Genomic DNA, 14512 nt, shown 5'->3' with positions numbered 1-14512 from the left:
CTGGAGGCGTTCAAACTTCAGACAAGGGGTTCAAAGATCTACTGAGTCAGTGGCCTTCATAACGTTTGAGGTCTTTCTCAATTCCAAAATTCTGTGAGTGCCCATGAGATAAGGGGATCTGATTAATTATCACAGCAAAAGGAAGGCTGATGATGCATCTGTCTTCACACAATTTCTAAGTGGTTGGTACACAGTAGGGGCTTAATAAATATCTGGGGAAGGGTAGGGAGAGAGAGAAACAAAGATGGAAGGCTCAAATCACGCATGCCGCTCTGTGTCCAGAAAGGCCTTTGCTCAGAAACGCTGCCTCCCTTCCACTTGTTAAGATGCTGGATTCCAGCCAAGGCCTCCAGTGCCCGCCTGTGAGCGCAGCTCAGTGTAATTAAACACCTGAGCTTCCCAGGAGAGAGGGAATCAAAAGGACAATTAGGGGAGAACCTGTGGCTTCTGCCTTTCCCCTGCCTTCCTGCTTGGGTCTTGGCAAGGCTGGGCCTGCCAGACCGGCCCATGGTCCGAGAGCCCCTCCCTCGGTGTTGTCTCTGCAGAGCTGCGGTCGGCCTGCTGCTCTCTGCGGGGCTGCACATCAGGGCCTTGTTTTGTAGGGACCCTTTGGAGGGCACTGTTGTTTGTGCGATGGGTGCATTCTGCTTCCCTCATACCTAACCTGTGGGGCTCTAAGAAGGTGCCTGGCCTCAGCTGCGCTGTTAGAATCAGGAAGAGGGACTCCCCTGGCCTGCTCTGGCTCTGCTACCCCAACCAGCCCAGCTCCTCTCCTCACCCCGCCAACTAGGAACAGCGGTCACCCTTCTGAACACAGTGAGCCTTCTAAGCAGGGCACCTGCAACTCTACAGAGCTCATCGGCGATCTTTTCCATATTTGATTTTCTATTTCGAAGCCTCCTGCTCTTTCATTTGCTCTCCCTACCAACACTTTTCTCCTTGCCAAGATTTCTTGTGGTGACAGTGGGTTTTTTATCACCACGTAGCTATGATTCAGAGCCAGACCTCTAGCTGATGAGAGCTAAAATTATTCTCACACACGCACAGAGGACCACAATGGGGAAAAGTGAAAATGGAAACATTTTTTGAGTCTGCAAAGTCCTATCAGGTGAGGATTAATGGAGCCGGCCCTGCACGCGCCACGCGTTTTGCGGCATCCTCACCAAAAGATTTTCATCTGGATACGTAGTTCCACAGACAAACCTTTATCGAGCTCTTCCCTATGCAAAGCATTGTGCTGTCCTTAAGCCATCACCACCTTTGCACACACCTCCTCCGGCCTCCACCCCCAGCCAACGTCTACCGAAGTCCCTTGCTGAACTGTTGAACAAACAATGCAGACCAAGGGTGCCAGAGGATGGCATCATCATCAACGAACGGGCCATCTGTGGCTCTGGGCTGGACACCAGGCAGAAACAAAGGCTCTGAAAGGGCAGAGGCTTCCCTGTCCTTTATGCCATTGAACTTGCAACATCCCCATCTTACGGAAGAAGAAACAGTCTCAGGAATTAAGTAGCTTGTTCTCTTGACTACTAAGTAGTGGCGCCAGAATTCATACCCATGCGTATCTCTTCTGATCCCATGGACTGTCTATGTTATAATGATTTTAGAAATTGAAATTCTGTTCCTCACCTAACATCGGTTGTCCATGCGGCCTGACTGATTTCATTGAAGGTGGGGATAGCTTTCAGAAACCATCCTCATTATCTAGTGTCCTCTCGGAGTAGCACGGATTCAAAGCGGGTGCTGTCCAGGAGAAGGGGGCAGTCTGTGATGGAAGCAAGCTGACCACTATCACGGCTGTGGCACCTTTGGTTTCAGAAACCGAGCCGTATAATCCAGGAATCACTGTTGGTGTCCTCTGGTGGTTTTTCTAAGTGACAATCTTTTAAGATTGAGATCTAGGTGTTCAAAAAATTCAGCAAATCAGCCTTACTGCACCTGTGGCAATCCCTGTCTCTTGGCCTGTGACAGCCTAGCTGGGGGCAAGGGGGTCTCCCAGCACGAAGCCTACTGCAGGAAGGGGCCTGAGCTGCTGACAAGCCAGGAGGCACAGAGTTGGCACTCAGGCCCTCTGGGATCAGCAGATTGTTCGTTCTTTCTCTCTTTCCACTGTCCTGTTTGGCAGGAAGGGGTGGTGGCTGCTTTCCTTGCTGGCTTCTGCTCCAGGCCACGCTCATGAGGTAGCAGTGCTGACAGGCGGAGAAACAGTGAGGGCGGGGGCAGAGATCTGGGTTTGAATTCTGCCTCCACCAGGCACAAGAAGGGTGGCCCGGGGGCAGATGACTGACCTCTCTGAGCTTCAGTTCCCTCAGCTATAACACCTGTGATGCAGAAGTGTCAGGAGACTTAATGAAGAAGGTGTATAGACTTCTACACACAGCATATGCTCACAAACTTACCCTGATTAGTATTAGTCTCACCTACCCATCTTTATAAGTCAGGAAATCCTATCCATTATTCACTGGCTACGGAAAATCTCCTTAGTACCACGCTCACTGTCTTCCCAGAAACAGGAAGGCACAGACTGGCTCTGGGGCTTATTCCATGAACATCCTCTGCTTCCCAGCTTTACACGCTTTTTCCTGTTTGCATTTGTATTTCCCAAGCCAGATTGTAAGCAAACTGAGGCAGGGATGATGTCTTATTTTCTCTCCCTTCCTCCATTCCTTCCATATCTATTGAGGCCGCTGTGGACCAGAGAATAACCCACACAGCCCCTGAGCTAAGGCAGCTTGAAGTCCACTGGGGGAGACATCTGCACACGGATGCAACGAGATAAATCTTAGGAAAGCCCTCAGTGCCTGGCGCAGGGCTGTTCCCAAATGCATGGGGTGGGTACCCCTGACCCCTCCGTGACCCCTGACTGGGTGAGGCACCCCGCACATGTTCCATCACAGCCTGTGCTTTCCTTAATACAGACTCGTCTCATTGCAGAGCAATTACTCGCTTACTCATCTGGCTCCCCCAGCGGACCACAAGCAACGTGAGGTTGCGTCTGTCTCATTCAGTGCTCCATCCTCTGTATTCACACAGGGCCTGGCATACGGCAGACCCAAAAATAATGTTATGAAATAAACAAAGAGGTCCTTAGGTAAACTGTTGATTGATTGAGGTTCTGGGGAATTGGCAGGTAAACCTAACATTTGTTTCTCAGAGACCGTATTTATTCATGTATTTTTAGAAAATACTTCTCTGGTGGGCATTCAACCTCTCACCAATTCTAAAGAAGAGAAAAAAATTATTTTCTCTTCCGTGTGATTTCTCTCTAGCTATGGGTAGTTGTTAGCCTATCGGTGGAGAGCCACAATAAAGGCTTGATAAAGCTCAAGAGGTATGAAAATTGATGAATAAATTCCTTTGATGAAAATAGAATGGAGGCCTTAACCACTCTCCCCCCATCTTCACCTCTTCTCATCAAGGTCTGCGGACATCCAATGAAGGGAACCAGCTGCCACAATCTACCGGCCTAACCTGTGATCTGTGGCTACAGTACCAGCGGCCATCGTGGTGATCTGGAAAAGCAGGAAAAACATGGAGCTGGGAGGAATGACACGAGCCTGTGCCCAGCTCTGCTTCTCACTAGCTGTGTGACCTTCAGCAAATTACAGCAGGTCATTTCATTATAACGTTGATGAGATGCCACAGGAACTTAATTCTTGTTGATATCAATCAGCCCATGGTAAAACTGGTTTCGCACATTATACGTCCTTTTGCTTAGAGTCTGCATTCAGTGAGGACTTACTCTACTCCACAATTTCCTCATCCAAAACTTAGAGAGAATACGACCTGGCCCATTAAGTACTGAGTGTTTCAAAAGGGACAATAGACCCAGAAACCACATACAAACAAAAGATTTGGTGATAGCAACATCTCCACCTGATAATTTCCATGTGAATAAAATTATATTTAAAAAAAGGAAACAAGTATTTTGCAAATGATGTGGAAATCTACAAGGTCAGAGATAATACTCCTCAGCCAGTTGGCTTCCCGCTAGCAGAGCTTCCTAACATCTAAGACTTTCGTTGTGAATTCTTCTGCCCAGTGTAGTCATCCAGCTATGAACAAGGATGTCTTCCTACAACACACAGAATCAGACAGTTTGTCAATATAATTATCATTCAAAATTCTAGAGAAGGCTTCCAGGGAGAAGACCCCCTCTCTGCAATCCTTCCACGGCCCCCTTCTCTCCTGAACGTTTATCCCTCCTCCCCAACACCACACATACAGCAGAGAACATTTTCCCCTCCACTCCTCAAGTAATCAGCAAGGGAAGCAGCAAAATAAAGTGCACCTTTGATGTCACATAAACTGGGTTCAAAACCCAATTCGGCCACCTCTTACCCTGTGACCTTGGGTAAGTTACTTCATGTCTCTGAACCTTAGTTTTCTTATCTGCAAAACAGGGATAATAAAGCCTATTTATGGGGTTGTTGGGTAGGAAAAAGCTCCCAGCAGGACACCTGGCAGGTCTTGGGTGCCTGGTGCATGAATGCTTCTAGTCCTTTCTCTCCTTGTCTGGGGGAGCCCTCTCACGCCTCTTGGTACTGTTTCCTGCCGAGTGAAGATGCTGCCGGTCAGGCCGCGATGCTGATGCTGCAGAGGCTTCGCTGAGCACACGAACGACTTTCTTCTCCATTACAAGCTTGCCCTAACTTGCTCTGCAGTCAGGCCAACATTTTTTTTTTTTTTTTAAATGAAGCTTTATATCAGGGAAACTCAATCCAGATATATGTATATTTAATGACCTATACATTAAATACAGCTCTGTACCTGATGTTTTATGCAAGTTCAAATTCTCTTAAATCCGAGCACACCCAAAGGAGTAGCTAACGGTTGAAAAACATCCTTGTTTGATGATTCCTAGAACTATGCTAGAAGAGGACCACGAAGAGAACGACCATTGTTTGAATATCCCATGTGTGAAGAGCTGTGTTAGACGTGTTGCCTTATTTCATTTTCTTCCCTAAAACTTGGTCAGGGAGGGCCTGGTGTCTCCATTTTCAGGTGAGGAAACTGCCAAATCAAAATGTTAATCAAGAGCAGAGGTGAGTCTGGAAGCAAGAATTGTGCGGCTCCAAAGCTCGGGCTCTTTTTCCCACGTTCCAACAGCATGTACCCAGACACAAAGGAGAAGACGGGCAAGGAGACCCGCAGGTCCTGCTCCCCGGAAGCCTAGAGTTTCATGAGAGCTAGGCAAATATCCGCGAGGCAAGAAAGCTAACTATGAAGTCAAAAGACTCCGTAGAGCAATTGAAAGAGCAGTGCACATTTGTACAGTTCTAAGAGCAAGTGAATAGACCCAAAGCAGGGTACGCCGGCCTTAAGAGTATCAAGAGAACTATGAGTCAAAAGCCAGGAGGAAGTAATCAAAGATTGTTTCTGGAGGAAGGGATGGGAAGACAGATAGTAGGCTGAGGTTGTGTCAGAGATGGGAATACCTATCTGAAAGGCAGAGTGGCAGGCAAGGCTTTTTAAAAATCAGGTTCTAGAGAAAAATAAGCTGATTGGCTGGCTAGAAAAAAACACCTCTAAGAATAAATGAGAAATGATAGTTATTTTTCCTACAGCATTCTGGACACTGCCCCAATTCCCCAAATAAACATAAACTCAAAATAAAATTAAACAGCATCCTCATGCTTCTGAGAAGGGAGTAACAATTATTATTTTCTTTTTTCTAAGAACAGGGAAGAAAAAATTAAGTAGGAAGAGCAAGAAACAATTGCTATTATTAACGATAGAATCACAACGTCTGAATGTATATATTTCAGCTTTTTCCAAGAGCTGTCACACATCATTGTCTCACTTAGTTCTCACTTCCATGAAATTGTCAGGAGAGCCTCTTACCCCCTGGTCCACAGACATTAAGGGCACAGCACAAAGCACAGAGCAGACCTAGGCCTTGAACCACAGTCTTTCAGCTAGCAATTCAGGGATAAAGCTCAACAGGGGTTGCCTGTCACGGAGGGCTAATGTTTGCTGGTAACAATGGAAGGGAGATGAGGAGAGGAAGGAGAGCTGCAGCAGTCAGACATAGCTGGTTGTTCCCCACTAGCTGTTCTCCTTGTCTAGGTTACTGAGCACGTGACCACCCACAATAAAGACTACATCTCCCAGCCTCCTTTGCAGCTAGGTATGGCCAGGTTACCAAGTTCCAGCCAATGTGATATGAACAAAGGTAAGACGGACAATTTCTTAGCCTTCTTCTCAAAGTCGAAGAGTTCAGCCAGCCTTCCCCTTCCTCTTCTTTCTACTTTCTAGGGGAAAAAAGAACATATGGCCGAAGCCAGAACAGCCACAGGGGATCCTGATATGGAAGTCACGTGCTGACGACTGCAGAGCAGCCAGACCAACCCTAAACTCTCAGGAAATACGTGCTTTGTTGATGCTACTATTACATTACTCTGTGTCTCTGTCCAGCAGCACAACCCATATCCTAGTAGAGAAGCTTTGCTGATACCACTGAAGACCATTTCCAAAACTCCAAAGCCTTCTCAAGTGTTCAGATTCAACAAATCTATACTATTTATTAAGTACCTACTGTGTGTCTAAAGTCTCCTCAGAGTATCTTTACAGCCTCCTGGGAGATGTGCCCCACATCAGTTTAGAAAAACCAGTATATTGATATAGAACGCAAAAAGGCATATTCAGTAAAGGTGAAATGGAAAGAAATAAGAAATGTTTAACTGTGATCACGAAAGAGGCAGGGAAAAGTCCATATTTGCTAGCGAATTCCAATCTACGCTGAAATGAGGCCACAAAGCATGCTGCAAGTAGGTAAGAGAGTGTGGTCAAAGGTCCAGGGGTGCAGGTCACTGCTGTCCCTTCCCTCCAAGACAGAAGGTGATATAAGGAGCCCAGTTACTCTCTGTGAGCTCCCAGGCCTGGATGGGGTGGTGGGCTGACTAAAATACTGATGAGGGTGAGATCTGGCCAGCAGAACTAGAGGACTGGCTGTTCAGGACTAAACAGATGCTCCCAGAGGTCCCTTCAGCACTGACATTCTGCTATGGTTTGAAGGAACTGAGATGGGGGACGACGGGGAAGAAAGAAATGAATTCAAAGACACAGGTGTCATGCGGTGCTGAGAGAGCAGACCAAATGTGCATTGTGGGGAGTGGAGAGTGTCTGGAGTAGGAGAACAATGTCTAGACCCCCTGCCACTGTCAGAGAGAAAGGAAATGAATGAGGCTTAATTATAACGACAGGGTGACAGCAATGACATTATGAGGAGAGGATCAGAAAAGTGCAAATCCCATTTAAGAAAATGGGAACTGTCTCTTCACCATCAAATTCTCCCTGGAGAGCTCCCCAAGATAGATGCGTGTCCCTGACCTGAGATGGAAACCTCCCAGATGAAGGAACTCTTCCTCCGAACCGTCCCTCCTTCTTTAAGGATCCCTCAGAGGCCTGGGGCAGGCTCAGCTCACAGTGAGGGCTCCATCTCCAGGCCTTAGTCACTGGCTGGTGGCAGGGCTTGTCTCTGGGCTTCCCACAGCCCCCACCATGTCAGACCTCGGACTCTCGGAGAGTCACTCACAGCGGTGGTCTCCAAATCCTCAGCACATAGTTGGGTTCTATCGGGGAGGCCTCAGTAGGTGCCCATTGAAAAGGGTACATCCCTTCCCATGTGTCACGGAGAGTGCCAGAGTGGCCATGTGCTTCTCTCAGCATCACCAACATACAGGAGATGTATAAAAAAGACGTGAGGGGTCCACTCACCACACCTCGGGGGAAGCCCTTGCAGGAGACCCCCGGAGACCCAGGCGAGGAGGGCAGGGCGATCGGGGCAGGGGCTGGCTTGCCCCTGGCCCAGGCCAAGATGCCAGAATGGAAGTCAGACATAAAACCAGGCAGTTGGAGACATGGTAGATCACCAACACCCATAGCTAATCACAAATGCTCATTGTAGCCAACAGTTTTCACCTCTTCCTATTGCAATTTTTATCAGAACTGAGGAAGATGGGCAAAATTGAAAATACTTAGTTTTCCTGCTTCCTGGCATCCTCTGGGGAATTAGCCGAGTTATAATGAGCTATTCAGTGCCAGAGAGCAGAGAGGAAAAGCAACTGAAGGCTTCTGGGTAATCTGCACCACAGCTAACACACTGCAACAGAATAGCCAAGAAATACTGTTACCGATGCATGTAAAATTCAACTCCAAGAGGTAAAACATTACAGTATAATCAGTATTTCAAAAGGCCACTGGCTTTGTGTTTCCTTAAACCCCTTAAGGAATGCTGCACCTGATTGCTGGGATACCTAGGGAGAGAGAAGCACTGACCCTTTGGCATAAATGCAGGCTGTCCTCAATGGTCCCTGTCACCAGAGACGCCAATTCCAGGGTCAGTCCAATCCCTTGAGTCATGCAGCAAGGACGTAAGTGTGCATGGGTGCACACATAGGCAAAGCAAGATAAAAGAGAACCCCGCAAATCTAATAAGACGTCAGCACTTATCCTGAACAAAGGTTGTCTGGAATGTGAGTTTAAAAAGATAATTGCCATCAAATTACTCAGAGTGCCATACAATGTTAGTACAAGAATTTGTCAGACACGTCACACAGAAAATGGAACAGCTGTAACTGTGACAGGCTGCTGAAAAATGGCCAGTTTCTGAAGCATCTGGTCCTGAGTCTGTACCAAATCTTGTTCTTAAATTAAAACAACAACAACAACAGACAAGCATACAAAAAGCTTCCGGTGGAGAACTGCTGGCTTGTTGAGAATTTTCAAAGTGTTGGTAAGTCTGTGTGGACAGGCTGGTAGACCCTGTAAATCATACCAACACGGGGGGGGCTTCGTGGGAAGAACCAAGCTTCTAATTCAGAGGGGCCTGATCCGAATCCTGTCTATCCTGCTTCCCAGCCCCACGTTCCTGGGAAAATGAGTTAACTTCTCTGAGCTTCCATTCCCTATAAGCTGGAGATAATAATCTCTCAGGTATAGAATGCTGGTGATCAGTAGAAATAGTGTGTAGCAAACCTACACAGCGACTAACAAATAACACGTGTTCACGAAATGGTGTTACTGTTAATTAGACTTGCCTACCTACACATCAGACCCGGCTACATAACGCAGAGGTGAGACTACCTGTGTATTACACTTTGTTTAAAGAAATGGAAACGTCACTCAACTCTGAGAAGGTAGGGAGAGAAAGAGGTGAATAATTATTTGAGATTTTCCTCGGAGACTGTACCCGGGAAATATGCTCTCCACAAAAGAATGGTTTTGGAGAAATAAACTGTTTAACCTTATTATATGCATCATAACTGTTTTCTTTTTTTCTTTTCTGTCAGGTAAAAAGTTGCAAGGAAGTCTCCCTGCATTTGAAAGCCCTTGGGGAGCCCAAGAAATGGGACCCATTTTTTAACTGACCACTCTTAGCAAATTTTCTGTGATGGATATAATGAGGTATTTCAATTGACAAGTGTCTCATCTTCCCCTCTAAGAGACAGAAATGTGCCCTGACACAGTATATCTATCTGGTTGTTTACTGGGTGCCCCAAGGCTCACAAAAATACTGCAAGCACTGCCTAGAAAAACTGGTGTTGTTAAGGCTAAAACAGTCCTAGAAGAGCAAAGGTCTTAAATACTTTTACACAACACGAGAAAGCACCTCTAGTTCTAATTAAACTAAAGCAATTAACCACCTACAGCTACTTATCGCTGTTTCCCATGGTCAGGCAATCATCTCTATTAAAACCCATTTTAAAGCAAGGAGCAAACCCTAAAGTGCCATTGGCATACACTTCCCACAAATCAATTACCCCTCAGATACATTCAGCAAAATACTCAGAGGCAAGCTCTGTGCCTTGCAGAGAGGACTGCATCAGACATGGTTGAGGTGCTTGCAAAACAAGGAGGCTGGCAGCAAATGTGACAATTTGGGATAAGAAGATCCATTCTCAGAAGGGGACACTGGATCTCTCGGTGGGTTGGACAAAGCATGACAAGCTGAAGCCTCAGGTTTCCCTGGTCATAGAACTCCCTGGTTAGTACAATTGCTATGTCAACTCCACTCTGAGGACCATATCAAGCAAAACAGTTGCTGCATGCTGGAACCAGGGTCCAGCTGAGGCTTCACGGGAGGACTGTCCTCTCCCATGTCATAATTTGTCCCTAAAGTGCCAAGAGGGTACTCTTGACAGGTTCACCATGAGTCCAGTCCACTCAAGTTCATGTGCTTCCCCAGTCCAGTTAGGTGAACCTGCCCTAAGGTTCCCTTTTGGGAAGGGAGCCCATGGTCTCCAACCGAAGCACATTTCCAGAACTGGCAATAGCAACAGCTACACAATGGTTAATGGGTAAGTTATTGAGATTTAAGGACCTTGCTCAAGAGCTGGGGTTGTTTTTGTTTTTCAAGTCCAGTCAAGTTAATCCAATTACTCATTACTTCTCAACTGAACAAGAGCTTTTTTTTTTTCTTTTTCCCCGATTTGGAACATTTCTCAACCATCAAGCAAACATCAAAAATGTTGATTTAGGCCAGCGCTTCCAACAGAAAGATTTAAAAAATTCCTAGGAACCACATTAAAAAAAAGAAATATGAAATTAATTGTAATCGAATATTTCATTAAGCCCCTATGTAAAAAAAAGAATTATCATTTTAACATGTAATCAATATGAAAGATAATGAGATATTTAACATTCTTTTTTCATACATTCTTTTTCTGGTACCATATTAGGCTACACAGATGTAGGGCTATGTCTAAATTGATATGAAAAGACTTCCACAAGCTACTGCTCTATGAGCAAGCAGTTTACCAAATCGTATGTATAGCATGACCTCATTTTAACTTTATAAAAATCTGTATCTATGTGTTCAGATATGGATAGAAAACAATCTGTGAGGGAGAGACCAGAAGGTAATAATAGCATTTGTCTCGGAGAGGCAGAATAATGGATGGTTTTTATTTTCTACTTTGTGCTTTATATAGCATTTTCTAAATTTCTTTGCAGCAAACATGTACTTCTTTAATTATCAGGAAAACTATAAGGTTAGTCTTTTAAAAAGAATTCTCTCCTTTATTTTAAGTTATTACACCCTGATCCTGTGACACTGCAGCCATGACTCTATGTCCAGCTCATAGAAGGGACGGCCCCCGCCACGCACCCCCCTCCAGCCCCAGCAACTGCCATACTTACAGCCAATCATCATAATGGCCACTGCAAAGATCTTCTCGATGTCTGTGGACGGGGCGATGTTCCCAAAGCCCACGCTGGTGAGGCTGGTCATGGTGAAATACAATGACGAGATGTAGACAGAATTCTTGCTGGGACCACCTTCCCACTTCCCTGAGCCAGACCCGTTGAACTGGTAAGGGGTGCCAATGTCCATTGCCAGTTGGTACAGCCAGCTGTTGTTGCGGATGGTCTTGGTGTCCTCGTCGAAGATCTCATAGTCCCCGATGCTGTACCAAATGCAGGCCATCCAGTGAGCAGCCAGCCCGAACACACACACCAACAGGACCAGCACGGCAGCTCCGTATTCGATGTAGTGGTCCAGCTTACGGGCCACGCGCCCCAGACGCAGCAGCCGGACGACTTTCAGAGAGCTGAACAGGCTGCTGATACCCTGGGAGAAGAGCAGCACAACATCAGGGCCTAGAACGGAAGAGACAACTGCTTCCCTCCTCCCCGCCGGCGCTGTTTCTTTCAGCATAGTGTTTTGCCATGAGATGTATGATAATACTATGCAACCCTTAGAAAATTGTTTTAAAATAAGTCATGATATGGAGCCATGCTCATATAGATCTGTATACATAAGCACAACATAATTAGAATTTTATTTAAGGTGTAGGGGAGATTTCCATTGAAGAGCAAATAAAAAAACAAAACAGACAAGACCAATAAAATTAGAATTTTAATCTAATTATATTCTGCATAATTATACAAATATATACGAGTATGAGCATTTTTCCATGTCAGGACTTACTTTAAAACAATTTTAAGAATTGTATAATATTTCACATTAAGTAATATGAAATATTTTAAGAGTTGCATAGCATTTATTTCATATTGTATAATATTTCATTCTAATTATATTGTGTGTGAGTATACAAATATTCCTGTATTGAAAAATGGTCAACATTAACAGTGTTTATAGCAGCACTGTCAAGTTATAGAATTATAGGCAATTCTCTGTTTGTATATATTTTTGTTATACTTGTATACATTTACTTAATTTCCATAATTAAAATTTTTACTTTTACAATTACAAAAAAATATGTTTTAAAAATAAACATAGCTTTTAAAAAAGATAAAAATGAATTAAAGAAACAGCTGCGAAGAACTGAGATTCTGTTACAAATCCTTGGAGGGCTGCATCGCTACTGTCAGGCCAGGGATTATACAATCAGATGTCATGTACTTAAACACAATCAATCAAGGAATCTCAGAGCTAGAAGGAACATCTTGATTTCACCTGGTCAGGCCTCCTCTCTTCTGTCGGTGTCTGCTGATTCCACCAGGACAGATCTATTCTCTGAAAAGTAGTTCTCTAGGGAATAGCACTGTGGTAGTGGGAAGAACATCAGAAATCTGGAAAACGGGGTCTGAGACTAACTTGCTTTTATGCAAATTTGGATGACTCAGTTACCCCCCGGTTCCCTCATCTACACAATGAGGGAGGTGGACTAGAAGGTCTCCAAATCGTCTCCAAATACTAATCTACTCTTTCCTCCAAAGGGAACTGAAACATATACAGAAGTCACACCATTCAAAACTCCTATTCCACATGATTCCATGGTGTAGAGAGGGAGATTTCCATTAGCTTTTCCTACTTCCATTAAAAAAACAACTAAACGAACAAGCAAAATAGAGACATTTCTTTGACTCAAGACTTCGGTCTCCCTTACACAGCAAAAGTCCAACAACAGAATGACGCCCTTCACCAAGCATTGTGAACGACTTCACACCCTTCGAAACACTGGACAGTTCTCAGGTCACTGCTATTCTCTCTTGTCCCGTGTACCCTTAATGACAACCACCAAGGGTCAGGATGTGTCACCGACAGAAGGAAAACATGTAAATGATTTCGGAGTCTCACCAGGGCTGCTTCCTCTTCTTGGGCACACAGCTAAACTACATTTCCCAGACTCTTTCCATCTGGGTGAGTCTCTGGGACTAATTCTCACCAATGAAATGTAAGGTGAGACGTGTTTCACTTCCAGGCCAGCTAAACGTAAGTGTACTTTCTCTACATGCTTTCTCTTCCCCCTGGCATGCCTTCCAGATGAGGCTAGTGTGACCTTGAAGCCAAGTATTAAAGATGGTGGACGTACAGCATGGGTGGAGCCTGGATCCCTGAAAGACTATGTGGCACACCCTCTCCCCTCCCCAGTCAACTTGAATCATATTGTGATGTGAAGGAAAAAAGAAACTTCTGGCACAAGCCAATGAAACTTTGGGGGATATTTGTTACAGTACCTGTCATTAGCCTTGCTAACAAGTGCTCACATGAACCATATGTAACACAGCCTTGTCAAGAAAGACTACAGATTATTTTTGTTGCAATGACAGTGAGAGAGGTGGGATTTATTGCTCTTTAGAAAAAAGAAAACATATAAACAACAGTTTTGTAGCCATAAAACTTACAACAGAAATAATCGTTTCTTGTCCAACATATACCAGCCAATGAATAATCACGGATTTTCCTAGGCCAAGGGACTATATACCCAGGGTCAGTTCATCCAAACTGCTAATCTTGACCTTTGCTAAAATTTGCCTTTGCATGTGCAGTACTCCTCCCCGGGTCCCCTTTGCCCTTCATGTGCTTTTCTCAAAAACCTTTTTCAGCCTGCAGAAAAGGCTGAGAAAATCCCTCATGTTAAGGTGCAAAAGACTGATGAGGGTAAATGGATATCCTCTCTCCATAGGGCTTTTACCTTTTAACAGAGGAAAACTAACTTCCAACAGTGGAATTAAAAGCACCAACAGCCTGGATGAAGGAGGTTATTTTGGGAGGCAAAGGAGACTTTTTGATGACTCAGAAATCAAACACATGTAAGCAGCCACCTACTCTCCACCTCCTAAGGAGATTCCTGAAATCATCTTCCAAATCAGTTCTATTCTGAAGCAGAAATTATTACCCAGAGCAAAACTACTTGTCATTTTTTCTCACTCATATTTGATTCAAAGTAACATTTATGAAGAACCTACTATGTGCTCCGTGTGCTAATGCTACAGGGAAGGGATTAGAATGATGCTGTCTTTATCTTCTTGCTCACTATTGTATCTTCAGTGTCTGGAAGATGCTTGACAGGAAGAAAAGAGGGAGGGAACAAAAGCATAATAACTGGTGAGGGAGGCAGGATACATTTCTACCTAATAGTCACAGAAGTTGACAGCTGAAGGGGAGCATAGATATCATCGAGTCCAGCTCCTGGGAGTCCAGCAAGGTTTTCTAGAGCTCCCTTAGGGAAAGGTGATTCAGCCGCTCCTTAAATTCTCCCCTTAACTGCTACCTCAAAGATCCCATTGTGTGGCAGTCATTCACGGAGATGAATGACTG

At 44.9% G+C, this 14512-nt stretch overlaps 1 protein-coding gene across 3 annotated transcripts in view; it reads right to left on the bottom strand.

Moving 5' to 3' along the window:
- KCNH1 (potassium voltage-gated channel subfamily H member 1) overlaps window positions 1–14512 on the bottom strand; it is a 333308-nt gene that overhangs the window by 188447 nt on the left and 130349 nt on the right. For all 3 annotated transcript variants that reach the window (XM_074322079.1, XM_074322080.1, XM_074322081.1), the window contains one exon: window positions 11146–11575. In XM_074322079.1, the coding sequence (XP_074178180.1) occupies window positions 11146–11575 (430 nt within the window). The remainder of the gene's footprint in view (window positions 1–11145; window positions 11576–14512) is intronic.

This window comes from Rhinolophus sinicus, linkage group LG17 (genome assembly GCF_036562045.2).
Source record: "Rhinolophus sinicus isolate RSC01 linkage group LG17, ASM3656204v1, whole genome shotgun sequence".
NCBI lineage: Eukaryota > Metazoa > Chordata > Mammalia > Chiroptera > Rhinolophidae > Rhinolophus > Rhinolophus sinicus.
Note: the sequence above shows the minus strand (reverse complement) of the source record. Positions and strands in the feature narration are given on the sequence as shown.